Source organism: Gymnogyps californianus, chromosome 23 (genome assembly GCF_018139145.2).
Source record: "Gymnogyps californianus isolate 813 chromosome 23, ASM1813914v2, whole genome shotgun sequence".
Taxonomy (NCBI): domain Eukaryota; kingdom Metazoa; phylum Chordata; class Aves; order Accipitriformes; family Cathartidae; genus Gymnogyps; species Gymnogyps californianus.
This window is the reverse complement of record NC_059493.1, coordinates 3,881,650-3,898,176: the sequence shown is the minus strand read 5'-3', so window position 1 is coordinate 3,898,176 and position 16,527 is coordinate 3,881,650. Positions and strand designations below refer to the sequence as shown.

Here is a 16,527-nt window from a genome sequence, read left to right as displayed (position 1 = left end):
CCACGGCACGGGGAAAGCTGCCGGGCACGGGGCAGGGAGCGGGGCCGGGGCTGGGCAGGCTCGGCAGCAGGTTTTGGCAGGGGAGCGCCCGCAGAGATGATTTACAAGCCTCATCCAAGCCTCTGGATGCTTCAGAGGCCATCGCTGCTCTGCAAGCAAGGGAGGGCTGGATGCGACCCATGAAGACACCGGGAGCGGGATGGGGAGCAGCCAGCACAGCCCCGCGGCCGTCGCGGGGCACTAATCCTGCTCCGCTGCCAGCTGCCCTGTGCTAAGCTCCGTTTCCCTTCACTCTCCCCCGCCTTTACCCACCCAGTGCCTCGTCTCTCCGCAGGTCCTGAGAGCCAAACTCCAGCCTCTCCATTAACCTCGGCCGCACCGAGTCATTAGGGGCGGATAAAGCTACTTACCCCAATTCCTTCCTGCTCGTCTCGATCCCAGCCAAGCATTTTACCTTGGCGCCGGCTGCCTCCCGCCATCAACAAGCCAAGGTGTAATGTTACTGTCTGTTTGCTCTCGCCTTTTGGTGTTTCGAGTCCCAAACAAGCCATTTAGACGTGGCAATGAATCCAGCCGGGGACTGGGAAGGGGCTTTGCGGATGGGGCACAGCCCTGGACTTGGAGAATGGGTTTGCAGGAGCTAACTTTGTCCGTGGGGACCACGGCGAAGGGCTGCAGGGAGCACCCAGCCGCTGCGGTGGCCAGCACGGGCAGGAGGCTCCAGCCCGAGGAGCCTGGGCTGGTTTAAGTGAGCTGCAGTGTCGTTCCTGTACGGGATTAGACATTTTGGGGTCTGGGCAGCAAGTGCAATAGCTCAAAAAAAGGCAAAAAAAAGTACCTCCAGGTATCCTTTCAGCATGCAAAAGTCACAATGAATAATTCCAACTCCTACCAAGGGTAAAGAGAGCAGGATCAGGCCCGCAGCAAGGGACAGCACAACTTGAAGCCGTCTCAGAGGAGAACGAGTGCTCTCTAGGAGGGCAGCCCGAAAGAAACCACTTGAGCAGGGCCTGAGCTTTACCCCCGCCAAAGGGATTTAGCAGATGCTGAAGGGGGGGGCTGTGCCGCCGGCCTGCAAAGGCATTGCTGGGGAAGGTGAGCTCAGTGTTTCTCACAACGTGTTCGGTCGTAATTCCTACTTTACACTGGAAAATAAGGCACCGTGTGCAGGGATGTCCCACGGGCATGAATGAACACAGTGCTAAAAACACGGACTACAGGGGCCAGGAATGAACCTATGCATTACGCAGAAATGAGGACTGGCCTGTGGGACTGCGAGCACTTTTCTCCCCAAGCAACTGTATTTATTTTCCCTCCGGTTCCAGCCCCTCGCTTCCTTGCCTGCATTTGGGTAGTTTATTTATTCAGCCTCCCCTAACAGTCCGGTTTGGCTATTTTGGTGGTGCGAGAGATACCGACCCAACCCAGACAAAAACTAGCTCTGCTCTGTCAGGGCTATCAGCAAACACCAGCCCCTGAGGCTGGCCAGGAATTTTAATTGAAATAGCCGGTCACTGGGCTCAGATAAGGCCCAGCATCACCCCACGGCCGGTGGGGCTCCCCACTGCCTTCCTGCTGCCCCACGGAGCTACCAAGACCCGGCCCTGCTCCCCAAACTCACGTGGAGGGCCCTGGCCCCACTCCATGCTCCACTGGGGCTCTGCCAGTTCAGCGCCATCCACCGAGGCAGCACTGGGACAGACTGGGAGGGAACTGGGGCCCAGAGCTGCTGTGGATGGGCAGCCCATGTTGGCGGGGGCTCTCGCAGCATCTGCCCCCCCCCCCCCAGCCCGCAGGAGCTAGGTGGTCTGCGCCCCTTATCAGCCCTTATCTCCCGAAGCCGCTCGCTAATGTGACCTTAATGGAGCTAAAATCAACTCGATTTGTTTTATTGCAGCTTAGCCCAAATCCCCCCCCCCCTCCCTTCTCGCTTCCCCTTGTTTTGGAAATACAGAGAGGAAGGGGTCTGGCTCCTTCCTCGGGAGCTGAAGGGGGGCAGCGCATGGGGAGCCCTGTCCGGGCCAGAGCATCCCGGGCGGCAGAGAGAGCCCCCCCCCGGGGACCGACCCGCCTTCTCCTGCTCCCCCCAACCCCCGGGGACACCCCCCCCCCGAGCCCGGCCCGGCGGCGGGGCCGGGGGTGGTGCCTGGCCCGGCGGCGGCAGGAGGGTCAGAGCCGGGGAGCGGGTCCCGGAGCGCAACAGCCCCGCTGCGGGCACGGCGGCTCCGACCGCTCCCCCCCACCCCACCCCACCCCCGGCCCTTGCCCCCCCTCCTGGAAGATGCTGCCCACCCCCTTCTCGGTGAAGGACATCCTCAACCTGGAGCGGCCGGGAGCTGCCGGGGGACCCCGCGCCGCCCCCGGCCCCCGGGCTGCCCGCAGCCCCGGCGGGGAGGACGAGCCGCCGCCGCCGCGTAAGTGACCCGCGGGGCCGGGGGGCGGCGGGGCCGGGGAGACCCCGAGGAGCCGCTTTCGTTCCCCCGGGCTGGAAAACCGAGGCAGCGGAGCCGCCCGTTGCATCCTCGCACCCTCCAGCTACGATCCCGCCGGAGCCCGTGTTCCCCGCTGCGGGCCGTGGAGGGTTTCCTTCTTTTTGCCCCCTTTTTTTTTTCCCCAGGGTTTGGTTTTTTTTGGGGGGGGGGGGGGGTGTTGTTCGGGGCTTTTTTTCCGGGCAGCCCGGCAAGCCCCGGTGCAGCCGCGCATCCCGCCCCGTGCGCCCCCGCCGCCCCGGCTGCCCTCGGGGAAACGAAACGGCCCGGGGGGGGTGTGGGGGTGGGGTGTGGATATAGCTGGGGATTTTTTCTGCCGAAAGGCACAAACCGCCCCCGATTTGACACAACCCCCCGTTTCGATGCTCCGTCAATTGTTCCCGCTGGGGACGGGGACCGCCGCGCCAAGGCACGACCGGCGGCGGGGGCGCGGAGCCGGCGGCGGGGATGCTGCTCCGGAGCGGCCGCCGAGGGGGGATCGGACGGGGCCCCCTTCTCCCCGCGGCCAAAATCCGACCATTTGCTCGTGTTTCCCTAATGCCCGGCGGCTGCCGAGAGAAGAAACGGGGAAACCAGTAGGACCAGAGCCTGAGCAGCGGGCGGCACTGGGATACAGAGCTAGAGAGCCGGAGAGGGCGAGAGGAGCCCGGGGAGGACTCTCTGTCGGCTTCACACCTGCAGACGGAGCCCTCCAGCACCCCATTTCCCCGCAGCTCCCCCTCAAATACCCTGAGCCCCTGCTTCGGCTGCCAGGGTACCCGAGCGCATCCCACCAGTCGGGGAGTGATCGCCCACAGGACCCCCGGCTAGCTTGCCTGCAACACAAAACCCCACCAAATTAAAAAAAAAACAACAACTACTTTGCATCTTCTCTCAGATCTAACAATTTTTCCGCCTTCGTTCCCAGCCCCTTCGTTTTTCTGGTTTTGCTTAAATTCAGAGAGCTGTGGGATTCGCCTTCCCACGGGCGCGGGAAGTAAATCCTGCCAGAGGTCTGACTGCCATCGCTTCCATCCCTCCGGAGCGGAAGGCTCAGTGGGGATTTGTGGTTTTGAGTACTCGAACCTGCGACGCACCCCACTCTCCCTGTGCCCCTCCGGGCTGGGGCTGCCCCACTGGCAGCACCCACAACAGCAGAGGCGTCGTTGGGAGGGACTGAAAGGAGGCATTGTCCAAAATTCACGTAACAGTCAGGCATCTAATTCCATCCAAAAAAAGGGATTTTTCTTGAATCTCCACTAAACATCACAGGAAAGTTCGTATTAAATTTATCAAGTATCAACCCTACTTCATCTTATTCCCAAGGGGCCCCATTCCCAATTTGATCCCTCCTTCGGAAACACACCCTCACTGGGAACAGAACCGGACTTGGGTCTCACTTTGCTTTGGGTTTTTCTTGCCGCAGGAAAATGTTTGCTCGCCCACGCCTTCGAGGCAGATGAGAAGAAAGCCGACCCCTGCCACCGTCCCAAGCAGCGACAGCGGAGAAAACCCCGAGTTTTATTCTCCCAAGCTCAGGTGTTTGAACTGGAGCGGCGATTTAAGCAACAGAAATACCTTTCCGCTCCGGAAAGGGAGCACCTCGCCAGCGTGCTCAAGCTCACCTCCACGCAGGTGAAAATCTGGTTCCAAAACCGGAGGTACAAGTGCAAGAGGCAAAGGCAGGATAAATCCCTGGAGCTGGCTGCCCACTCGCTGCCCCCGCGGAGGGTGGCAGTGCCCGTGCTGGTCAGGGACGGCAAACCCTGTCTCGGGGGCTCCCAGCCTTACCCAGCCCCATACAGCATCACCGCCAGCCCTTACTCCTATAGCTCCTACTACAGTGCCTATAGCAGCAGCCCGTATGGTGCTAGCTACGGGGGGGCTACGCTGGGGTGCCCCCCAACGCCGCCCCTGGCAGCCCGGCTGTGAACGTGAGCTTGGGCATGGCCAGCGCTGCTCAGCACCAGCCCGCGTGCTTGCAAGCCACCGTGCAAGCGGGGATCAGGGCTTGGTAGATGGCTGTGGAGGTCAGGACCGCGTGAAAAGCATCAAGGAAAGCCCCCCTCCACTCCAGACCCCAGCCTTCGTCGGGATGGGAGCCGAATCCGGAGGGTTTCTGCCACCCTGGACAGTCGGATGTCTCCAGAGCATCCATCCTCTCCAGGCAGCTCATGCAGCCACGTCCCTGCAAAGGCAGGCCAGGAGAGAGGGGAACGCTGCCGCTCCAGTGCTGTGACTTTGGGGACCCATTGACTGAGGGCATTTATTTATTTAAACACAAATGTTTTGGAGTCTGGCCCTTCCCACTCCCAGAGGATCTGATCTTCCAGGATGCCAGTGCATGGCCATTAAGAGGGTAGGAACAGTGGTTTTCTTGCTAAGGACAACTGGAAAACAGGGTCTGTGCACATCACTGTGCATTCACTTTTTTATCAACAATATTTAATGCTTTGAGTTCCTCTAATCTTTTGAGATACGTTTCTGATTTATATTTCTTAATATCTCCCAGCACAGCTGTTCATTGCTGTCTTTATTATTATTATTATTATTTGCAAATAAAAACCAAATTGGTGAAATTGTGTGTTTTCACTCTCTCGCCATTCCTCACTTAGTATTTTGACTTTTCCCATCCACAATTTGCATCTGAGCATCAAAACCCCATCCAAAGGAAAAAAAAAAACCCCAAATCAAAATCAATCAATACTAATAATTAACCCAGAAAGATAATTGCCTTGTAGTCCAAGCTTGGGGAGGTCCCAAGGTTTAACCCCCTCCCTAACTCTTGGCAAGTGTTTTCAGCTCTCCGTTGCTATTCCCTTCCTGGTGAAATGGGTTTGTAGGTACACTGTGGGGCAGCTGCGAGGGGCAGCTCACAGGACCACACGGCGGGTTGGTGTCATCCGAACTACAGCAACGCCACTGGTGCTGAACCAAGAGGTGCAGGATCCCCAAATCAGGATCCATCGGCATCAGGTGCCTTGCTGGATCAAAAGGGCTGTATGTATATTTATATATATCTCTCTATATGTATATATTTATGAAATGCAGGAGGGCTGAATGCCACTGCCGTGTCCCGGGGCGGATCAAAGGGGAGCACAGCCACATCCCGAACAGGCGGCATGAATCCGTGGCCTCACACTTGCAGAATAAAACCAGTGAGACCTCGCTGGACCGACGCAATCATGGGGCTGCCCACGGCCCCCCGTGCCGGCTTTACTTGTATCAGGGAGGGGGGGAAAAAACACACATGCCTGATGCAAAAGGTTGATTTAACAGAGATCTTTTCACTACAATGCCAAGATATCCCAGTGACGGAGCCAGGCAGCAACTTGCACACAACTCTCACCGCACGGGACAGGCAAAATCTCCCCCTCGCAACCTCCGTTCCCCCTCCGGGCTGCTGCCCCCTCCTCCCTGCTCCTTTCCTGACAGCTTCTTATCCTCCCCGCGTTCGGCGAAAAGAGACTTGCAGGAGGCAATTAAGCTTTTATCTCTAATCCCACTCAGCCCCATCACTCCGGCGTTTGCTCACTTCCCAAATGGGACATCCCTGACATCCAAATCAAACCAGAAAAACCCTCTCGGCGAGATAGCTTCCTCGCCGTCCTGCCGCTCCGAGGCTTTGCAGCCCCACCGAGACCCTGGAAATGACTGGGGAAGGTGACAGCCGCGCTGGGTGCTGCCCTTTCTCCTCCCCTTCATCCATCCACACTTACTCAGGAATATCTCCCAAAATCAGCAGAGTCTCGGGTCTCTGTCCTGGCTTTGGAGCAGCCAGGGGACTTGACAAGGTCCTTGCACCGAGAAATGCTGCTGGCATCGGGGAAAGCCCTGGCAAACAGCAGCATCCCCAATGCATGGGTTCTCCAGCAAGTCTTAACAACACTGAGAGTTTTTCCTTTGAGGTTCAACAATAAAATGAGGCAAATCACATGAAGCTCCCCCCAAGTAAACACAGAAACCAAAGAAGGAAATTGCTATCCTCCCCAGCTCAGAAAAAAGCCTGAAAATGGGAATCATGAGTGCTGAAGGCATCATTTATGCCCATCCATGTGTTTTGGAGGGGCTTCCCGAAAGCTCAGTTCCTGTAGAGTCAGGATACCCTTAAAACTCTGGTGTTTGCCGGATCCCTTCTGTCACCTGCCTCTCTGCAGCACAAGCCAGGGCTGCTGCTTTAAACCTCCTCTGTTTCCAGCCCAAATCAGAAATCATCCGCTACACCAACCACTGTAAAAACGAGCTTTCCCAAACACGCTCGGGTATGCAAACCCGCCCACCTTTCCCCAAAGCCTTCTCCTGGACCGAAACTCCTGTCCCAGGCCAAATTACTCACTGCTTACCAGCTATGGGTTATTTCCACCGAGTAAGCCACGGATGCGGGCGCCGGCAATGAAGGGAAAAGAGACCTGACCGCAAAAGAGCCGTGCAACGAGGCTGCCCAGGACAGACTACAGATGGAGGGGACGAGCAGACGGACAGCACCAGGAGATTTCACTAATGGTTATGGTAAAGCCGTGGCTGCAAAGCAGAGGTGTAACAGCCCAGCTCTATTTGCAGGAAAATGCTTAACTGAAATGAAAAGCTCCCCCTGGAAGGAAGGGAACTGCCCAGCTTCTGGGGAGAGAAGCCCTTCTGCTGGGTCTTATGTTCATGTATTTGTGCTAGAGCCCAAAATAGTTATGGACGCACGACAGGCTGAATCCCTGGGTGTGCAGGCATGTGCTGATCGCCCACAGCAGCAAGGGCAGCCTAAAATCAGCAGGAGTCGGGTCTCCGCAGTGGGAAAATTGGCTCCCGAATTCAGCACAGGGTGCCCCCGGGGAGCAGCATGCCTTCCTGACCCGAGCGAGCATCCCCGCGTGGCACTGCACCCACCGTCACGCCAACACGCCCTTGGGCAAGCCCAGCGGGGTGCATGCTGAGCCCTGGTGCTGCCAGGGGACCCAGCGGTGCCCCTCGGGGCTCCCCCTCCATCCCAAGCCCCCCTGGGCAGCACAGTGGGATGCAGATTAAGCGCTGGAGCGGGCAGGCAGGGAGCCGTGGGGCAGCCCACCCACCCACCCACCGCGGCCGCAGCAGCACCTTATGCCGGCTCCTAATCTGCTCTCCAGAAGCGAGGCCAGGGGGTTAGAGGGCCGGCGGCCGGGGCACGGCTGCAATAATACTCTTGGGCTCCAATTGCTTCGTAAATCTTTCCAAATTCCCTTTCTCAGACTATAGGAGGATAAGGAGGCTGAATTATTGAAGCTACTGAAGTTTTGCAAGCACACAGTGAGTACAGGGGGACAGTTTCTAAGCCAGGAGCATCAGCAGGTTAAAGAACAAGAGAAAAGGGCAGGTTACAAGCAGGGTTTGGGGCACGTCTGCACAACCTGCTCTGGGCTTCGGGCTGCCTTAACCAAACACCCTCCTATAAAATCAACAAAGTCCTCAGGGGATTTCAAGGAAATCTATTGTTTCCCTTTTTAAGGTTAAAAAAACACGCCTGGGCTTTTCGGCTGAGGACGAGGGGCTGGGTTTGAGTGAAGGCTTTAGGAACAGAGGAGGTGATCAGTGCTACATTATTCCAACAGCAAAAGGAGTTTGCAAACAACAGGGCTATGGGGGGGTCACTGTATATATAAATATATATATATATACACATTGCTCAGAGGATGCCTGCCGTTCCCAGGGGTGCTGCTCATCCGCATCTGCGGAGCCGAATCCTGCTCCCACGGCGGCTTCCCCACCAGATTGCTTTGCCTTATGATGGGGCAAGGTGATTTTTTAATCATGTGCTGCTCACATCTGGGGGGGCTTTGCGGCTGTTTGTGTGGTGAGCAGGGAGTTGTTTTCCAAACAGAAACTCTAGAAGAACAACTACAACTAAAGTAGATATACTGAGAGAAAAAGGTGTTATAACAGAGAGCTCGACTCGTGGTTTTTCTTGGAATCGGGAAGGTTTTGCTCCTTTCGGGTGCCTTTGAACACAGGGCCTTGCAGGATGGTGTATAAAGAAAGGTATTAAGGCTTCTTAAATAAATGCTGTCCCATTCCACAGCTGGTTGAGGAATTAGTCTAAGGTTTAGGCTTAAATTTTCATGTGAAACCTCTGCCCCTTTCTGTGCAAGCGTTTGCCTCTGGAGCCACTCTCCCTGTCTGTTATATCTTAACTTTCATTTTAAAGCCCTCGTTAGAGCAGCTTTGCAAAGCTGATGAAAATGTCTTTGACATTTTCCCCCTGTTTTTCAACAAACTGAAAGCACATCAAAGTGGAACGTTTTGAAGAAAACCCTCAAAGCCCTCAAAATACAAAAAAAACCCCAACCCTTTTATTTTCCTCGCTTTTTTTCCCCTGAAAACAGCATTTCCCCAAAGAGCTCTAGGGATTACCCTGGGACATAAATCATTTCCATAACTAGGAGCAAGCAGAGCTCCGGTTTGCTGCGGCTGGGGTGGCGGATGCAGAAGCTGTCTGCTTGCAGAGCATCCTTCCAAGGCAGCGATGGAAGGATCCTTCCTCCTCCTCTTGCCAAAACCCCCACCCTGGGAGCATTTTGATCCCAAAAAGGATGAACTCACTTAGGCATCCTTCTCTCATCGTGAAAGCTCGGCGGTGATTTGCCAGCAAAGGAGCAACAGAGGGGCAAAGGAGGAGGCTGAGGTTTGGCTGTGACCCCATGGATCCGTGGGGAAGGGCGTCCTGAGCAAGAGGGAGAAGCAAGCAGCCAGAAAACCCGCGGGAGCCAACACACAACCGAAGGGCGTAGACTCCTGCCAGGGATCTCCAATCAGGCCCGGGAGGCTTGGCTGCCTGCCGTATAAATGCAGAGCCGGGAGGGTGGGAAACCAGCATGCCTCTGGGCAGGGAGAGGAAGAGGAGGATGAGTGCCGGGGTGCTCCCCACAAGGAGGCAAAGAGCACCCAGCAGCACCCCAGCAGCGATGAGCCGGACCTCGACGGCAGCCCAGCAGACCATGCCCATCTCCTCCAGGCCCCGGACATCTTTCCTCATCCAAGACATCCTCTGGGATGGGGCAGAGCGGGGAACGCTGCCGGAGCGGGGCAAGAGCGGAGGGTTTGGCAGCCCGGAGGACAGGGAGCAGGGGGCGGCCGCGACGGAGGGCAGCGAGGTCAGCTCGGCTCCAGGGGCTGCCCCAGGGCACCCCCCCGGGAGCCCTCGTCCCCCAGGAGCATCCCCAGCCCAAGCCCGAGGGACACGCCACGAGGCGGACGCAGGTAAGGGGGTGGAAGCTCCTGGCTGAGCCCGCTGGCCAGGGAATGGAGCAGCAAAGTCTACACTTGGGTCAACCAAGGGGCAGGATCCAGACCCGGCTGCCTCGAGCACCTCCGAGCCAAATAAGCCCAAAAGCTCTCAAAATACCAGGGAGTATCTGTGCTTTAGCAGTGGGAAAGTAAGAGAAATAGCAACTGCGTGCAAACCTTTTGCCAGGCACTTCAAATAACTCAAAGGACTGAATCTGCCTAAAACGCCAATTTAACAAAACCCAGTCGATGGATTTCTGCGCTGTCTTGGGAAATAAAGTTCCCTTTTAACACAGAAGGTCCCCAGCAAGGGCACCTTAGGGCTGCTAGCTCAGAGAGGCAGTTCGTGCCAGTCCTTCACGCAGCCATCAGCACGGCAATGCCGCCGCGGATGAGCTCATTGGTGCCTCCGGTCCGGGGATATTTTGAAAGTCCTCATGTTGAATTTGTGCTGTTTGCAGCAGGGCTCAGCTTTCCTGCGTGCTCAGCCCCAAATTCATGGTGTGCTCCTGCCTGTACCACTGCACATCGCGTGGTTTATTAACAACGACCCTGCTCCTCTTGCCGTAGCATCCCTTTCTAGCATGCAATTGCTAAATTCATTGCAGGCAATAACATTTCACTGCAGAAGCAACAAACCGAAAATCACCCTCAGCAGCAAATTTTTTTGACCGGTGCCTCTCGCGTTGCAGCAGCACGAGCACGGCCGGGGCTGCGGGGGGGGGCTCAGCCTTTCCTTGCCCAAGCAGCCCTGAGCTGAGCTGCAACAGCCAAAAAAGCAATTTTGAACTCTCTAGCGACTGGCTCTTGCTTGCTAAGAGAGCCCTTGCCAGGGGAATTTTGGCTTTACGTTTCAATTCTATTAAAAGAAGCTTCGACATAAAAGCAAGTTCAGAAACAGCCACCACGCTGATTATTACAAAAATCATTAAAAGCTGTACCAAATCTCCCGGAAAGTGGCTAGTGTAAATCAGCGCAGCTCCGGGGATTTCAGTGGGAAAACCATGATTTACACAAGCTGGGAATTAAGCCCGTTGTTTCTATCTTGGCCATTACATTCACATCTTAAGAAAATATACTAAGAGATGACTAAAGGAAAAAAAAGTTGGCCTATTTCCATCCCAAGCTGGGCAATGCACAAAAATGAACTAACTGCATAAATAAATTGACTTAAGAAGTTTTAACAGTTATAGGTGACGCTTCCCAGGGAGCTCAGCACCTTTCTGGGTCGCGGCTCAGGCGACCCATCGGTGCCACGAGAAATAAGTCGGAGGCAAACACTGAGGTGCTGCTTTGGAGCTGTGATCCGAGGCCAGGTCTGCAGTTATATATGTAAAGCCAGGCCTGAAGGTTTAAAAATCTGCCCCAAAATTTCTTGGCATTGCCTTGGAGTCATGAAAGAGAAAAGGGAGGAATCTATTTTCAATGCTTTCTAACTGCAGCCTGCTTTAAGCTGCACCCATTTCCCATTTCTGAGCTATCCTCTGTTGTTTGAGGATAGCAACTTGTTTTCTTTGGGGATCAGGATTTTCCCATAGGCACAGCAGAGAGGATGTTTCAAAGAAGTGCCTAATAATACGAATTCTGCAATGAAAATCTCAAGAGCTGTCGATGCCATAATGTATGTAACAACAGTACCTTGAGGTTTTAGGCAGACCTCCACCAGCATTGCAAAATAGCCCTTTCTGTATTATTTTAGTCCCTTGAATGTATGTTCATATTGAATGCATGCTTATATGAATTAAGAAAGTGTGATTTAGGAAGAAAAAAAAAAACCTTATATGACTTTAAGACGGTGTTCACTCCATTAAATGAAAATATTTCCTAGATGATATGAATATTTTGCTCCGTGGAAGGGAAAAAAACCAAGGGACTGGGGCAATTTCCAAGCGGGTAATTCTCAGCTCTTCCCTCCCACAGATGCCACGGCGGAGAGCTACCTGTCAGACTGTGACCCCCCCTGCGACCCCTGCCCGGCGCCCAGCGTCCCCCCAAGCAGGCGAAACGCTCGCGGGCGGCATTCTCCCACACCCAGGTCATCGAACTGGAGCGGAAATTCAGCCACCAAAAATACCTGTCGGCCCCCGAGCGAGCCCACCTGGCCAAAAACCTGCAGCTTACCGAGACCCAGGTGAAAATCTGGTTCCAGAACAGGAGGTATAAAACCAAGAGGAAACAGGTCGCCTCGGAAATCAGCAGACTGGACACGCGTCTGGCCGGGCAGAAAGCGGCCGAGCTCCCCGGAGCATCGCTGCTCGAGCTGCGGGGCGGCTGGCAGTACCTGCCTTGCCTCTACTACTTGAACGGCTGGATTCCCTCGTGGTGGTAACAGCTTTTTTAAGCGGAAAGCACCCTTTTCTCTTAAAATGTTTTGGTGGTTTGGTTTTTTTTAATACTGCGTTGCTCTTTCTAGTGCTAATTAAGAGAGGGAGACCCCATTTGTAGTAGTGATCAGCATCTTCTAGTTGCAGCACGAGCCTCTCTCATTGCTAACAGTAAAAAAAAAAAAAAACCAAAAAAAAGCCCCAAAAAGCCCAAGATTTTAAAAGCGTGTAATTCAGCATGCTTGATAGCACCGCTCTGGGGTCGATCTGCAGCTGTAAAATATTGCAGGCTCTTTTGGGGGCAGAAAGGGATGGTCCAGCCCCAGAGACAGCGATCGCCCCTCTCTGCCCCTCCCAAATTGCCTGCGCCCCCCTGAAGCCTTTTTCCCTTGCTGAGATCAAGCGGGCAAAAAGCAAGCTGCTGATCCTGGGCTGGCACGGATATGGCCCCAGCTCGGGCACTTGGGCCACCAGCCGTTGTATGAGCTAAAAATCAGGCTTAAAAAAAAAAGGGGGGGGCAAAAAAATTTGCATTTCTGCCACTGAGCCCCCCCCAGACTTCTGCATGCTGTCGGGCAGCACCACAGCCGCCACCCGGGGCAATGCACGTGGCTTTTGGGGAGAATTAAACCCCTTTCTGCCACGAGCGACAACAACCTGGAGTGCCTGACGGCCACGGAGCTGCAGCCGGGGACCGAGGTTGCCGGGACGTGAGCGAAGGCGGCCGCCTTGGCCAGGATGGAGCCGAGCCAGCTTACCCCCACCCAAACCCATCCCTCCGCCTTTCCATGGCCGAGATGCCAACCGCCGCTGCCGGTGCCTTAACAGCCCTGAGAAGCCAAACCAGAAAGCCTGGGGAACACAGACAATAGCGTAATGACAGATGAGTTTTGCATATCCGGGTGCTGACGCTGTTTGAACATTCCCATATAAGCTATTTAAAATAGCAACAGCTTAAAGAGTTCAACGCTCCTGTCAGCTTTCAAAGCAGCAAACTCCCTGTTTGCAAGCGAAATCAGCCCCATTCCCAGCACCAAGGCATCAGGGCAGCGAGAGGATGATACCTTTGCAAGTGACTTTTTAGTGAGACGACAACTATTTGCACTGGCAGAGTAGCAAAGATTTATTTTTTTTGTAACTAATCATACTTAAAACTTTAGATGTCACTAAGTCCATGGGAGAAAGAATAGAAATAAATGAGATTTCCAAGAGAGAAAGCACATCAACTGCTTTTTCTCAGCTAGTATAAATCAGCATAGCTCTGCTGGAACAAATTTAATCTTCTGAAACAAAAAATACATGGAGGTTTCTTCCCTGTGAACCTCCAGAAATGTTCCTGTGGTGCCTGTTCTTTCCAAAAGAGAATTAAAAATCACAGTGGTCCGATTCCCTCCTGCAGCAGGGAAATACAGACAAATAAAGTTAAGAAACTTCTTAGATCTGTCCCTTTTAACAAGATTATTTGGAAACTGATCTTTTGCCTTGCCAATAGATCCGGATCTTGCAAGCTCGCAGACATAGCAAAGACGAAGCTGCTGGGGGTACGTGGATGAGGAAAAACTCAGGGGAAGGGAGGACAGGGAGAGCAAACTGAAACCCTTTGCGGTAGATATTCTTTTGCTCTCGCTATCAAAGCTGCTTGCTCAGTTTGGAGGACAACCCGTTGCTTTCTAATGGTCTGAAAGTAACCCCTAATATCTTGAGATAACATTTTTCTCCCAGCTCCTGCTCTCAGATGCTGCGTATCCCCCAGCCCGCTCCCTCGCAGCCGGCGCTCGGGCCAGAAGGCCATCTCCCCTGCACTGTTGCAATATGTTTCAAACCCAGCCCTGCTGCTTATCCACTTCGCACTTTGCTTATCCGCTGCTTGGAACAACCACAAAAAAGCCCTTATGGCCTCGAAGCCAAGCCCCCGCAGGGTACGCATCCCTCCCGATGGCATCTCCAGGGGGAGAAAGTCCTGCCAGAATCCCATGGGCTCACCCACACCCGGACCCTTGGGACGCTGCTTAAATCAATGCAGAGACACTATATTTGCACTAAATACACTGGATTAGCAGCTCTGACCATCCCGGAGCTGGCCCTGAATAGAGATGACGGTGTGTCCTTTGCACAGACAGCGGAAGAGCAGCAGGGACGGGCACGTTATGCCGGGAAGGACTGAATTGGGCTAGGAAAATTAGATATAAACTGAAAATTAGATATAAACTGAACTTCTCAGACACTCCTTTGGGAAAATGTTTGTGTCATCACTACTGTTTTTTTTCCTGCTGATGGTTTACAACCGGTAAAATATCCTTCTTGTTGCTTCATCACCCAACCGCTCATACTTAACTTTGCTGGTATAAAGCAAGTCCAGTGCAAATAGTCGCTATTTTTGTACATATTTTTTGATATTGTTTTATCTGATGTGCATTGTCCTTTGGAATAAAGAGCGCAGAGTCTTTATTAAAAACAAGCTGCCTCTGTGGGGTTTTTGCCCTGGGTTTGGATTTTCTTTTAATCCCTGTTTCTGCCACGAAATGACGACGGCTGTCCCACCAGCACCAGCTTCTCGCATGAACAACTGTTGCAGATGTTACACTCGAGTGAGTTTTGTGCAATGAATTGTCACGAGCACCAGCTCACAAGGTTTTGGAGGTGGTAAATCATCATTCATCACTATTTCTAGGTGCTCAGCACCAAATGCTGCTCCATCACTCATCCAGCCAGGTATAGAGTACCACTGAGCATCCTCTAATCATGTTTACTATCTGATGAGCATGAAACAGGTGACTATTTCCCAAAAGTAAGAGCTTATAGTGAAGTACTTTCTTTACAACCCCCAAATTACCTGTAATCCCAGAATTTAAGCACAATCCCAGTGGCCTCCAGAGTTTTGCACTACAAGCACTGGTCCCAGTTTTTATTTCTGCCCTTGCCTTCCAGTCCTGCAACCACGTCAGCGCAATCAGGGGCAGCGCTGGGCTCCATAGAACCCCAAGAAGAAGAATTCATCCTGGGAGCTGTCGGTGCGAACGCTTCCCCCTCGTACAGAGGCGGAGAGGGACCGACCTTGGGTCCCAGCCTGCCCGCGCGCACTCCCTCGCCTCTGCTGTTGGCAGCAGCAACTTTTCCCGAATGGAAAGTGAGCTGAAATACCATGACTCCCAGCTTAAGTCTGTATTTCAGTAGCTTTAAAATAAAAAAGCAAAAGCCAAAGCAGGCATCAAGATGGCAAAATGAGATCCCAGGGGAGGTCTTATTGCCTTAGGAGGCTGGTGCTGGATCCTCGCCGGCCAAATCCTCAGGCAGACACAGCTCGCCAGGCTCCGCTGCCTTCACCCGGCGATGTCGTGGAAGGGAACGACAGCTCCCGTACGTGGGTGACCGTTTGTCACAGGCAGTGACAAGCAGCGGTCCCTGCAGCCAGGGCTGGAAGTCGGGTCTCCTCCCCCTGCACTAATCCTGCCGGCAGCGGGGTCCTGCTTACAGGAGCTGCCTTGTTCATAACCCAGACCAAAAAGCTGCTGCATGTCAAGGTTTGCTGCAACGCAGGCACAGTAGAGTGCAGGTTTTTTGCAGCGTGGGCATCTGCCAAAGCAGGGTCTGGGTCTGACATCGGTGCCGGTCGGAGGCAGGGATGCAGGCAGCAGCTCCGGCTCCTTCGCAGCCTCTGCCGTGGAGAAACATCTTAGCTGACTCAGCCCTGTTGCGAGCACTGCCCTCCCTCCTCTCCTTCCCAACCCTCTTCTCTGCAACCCTCAAGTGGTTTCTTTATGGACAGACGATAGACTTCTAGTTGGTTTTTCCTTTTTTTTCCAAGCACAAAGCACGAGGACAAGAAAAGGGCCGTACAGTTTGGATAACCAAATCATCCAAGAGTGTTAAAGCATTAATCACAACGAGGGGAACAACATGTCAGACTTTCCCAGTGATAAATATCCCTTTGATTAATACAGAAAAGAATAATCCCACCCTAACTATGGAGACGTGGAGTTTTAATCAACCTTAACGAAGCAGAACTCCTGTTTGTACTCAACTAGAAACAGAAAGCATCATTTAATGTCTGTCAATTAGTGTCACGCTCCGCCGCTAACATATCCATCAAGATTAAATAGTGTCTAATGCTGACATAACATTTACACTTGTTTGTGCCAAATCATTTATTTAAAGCTAAAAAAAAAAAAGAAAAAGAAAAAAGGCTGCCTTTGGATAATGTAACTGTTGACTAACATTTGCATGCAATAAACCACATACTTGGCAAGGACTCGCAGGACTGGAGCCAAGAAAAATCTCCAACTTGACCTACACAACATTTGCAAACCAGAGCAGTGGGAACAAGTTCGCTACATGGAGCTAAATAGGGGATGGAAAATGCAAGGACACCCAAAGTGCCAGGCTACATCAGCCCGGTGTTTCCCCCAGTTTTGGTACCAGTTATTACAAAGATGCTTTGGAGAGAAGTTGAAAACCTTTCAGCAGCGAGCACTAGGATGCGTCTTTTG

The 16,527-nt window shown here is 53.5% G+C and overlaps 2 protein-coding genes across 2 annotated transcripts; both read left to right on the top strand.

The window, feature by feature from the left end:
* Positions 1-2,281: 2,281 nt before the first annotated feature.
* On the top strand, positions 2,282-4,400 carry NKX2-6 (NK2 homeobox 6). Its single transcript, XM_050910115.1, has 2 exons — positions 2,282-2,414; positions 3,895-4,400. Exons 1-2 carry the CDS (start codon positions 2,282-2,284, stop codon positions 4,398-4,400), a joined length of 639 nt encoding a protein of 212 aa, XP_050766072.1.
* A 4,934-nt stretch (positions 4,401-9,334) lies between these two features.
* Positions 9,335-12,215, top strand: NKX3-1 (NK3 homeobox 1). The gene is given in 3 exon segments (XM_050910146.1): positions 9,335-9,689; positions 11,637-11,686; positions 11,689-12,215. Coding segments are annotated over 3 exon segments (762 nt in total). The 3' UTR covers positions 12,046-12,215.
* The last annotated feature ends 4,312 nt before the right edge of the window (positions 12,216-16,527 follow it).

Excerpts from the sequence above, each read along its gene's own strand:
- NKX2-6 (XM_050910115.1), top strand. The coding sequence starts at position 2,282 with ATGCTGCCCACCCCCTTCTCGGTGAAGGACATCCTCAACCTGGAGCGG. Across the intron at positions 2,415-3,894 it reads GGACGAGCCGCCGCCGCCGC|GAAAATGTTTGCTCGCCCAC; the intron begins GTAAGTGACCCG and ends TTCTTGCCGCAG.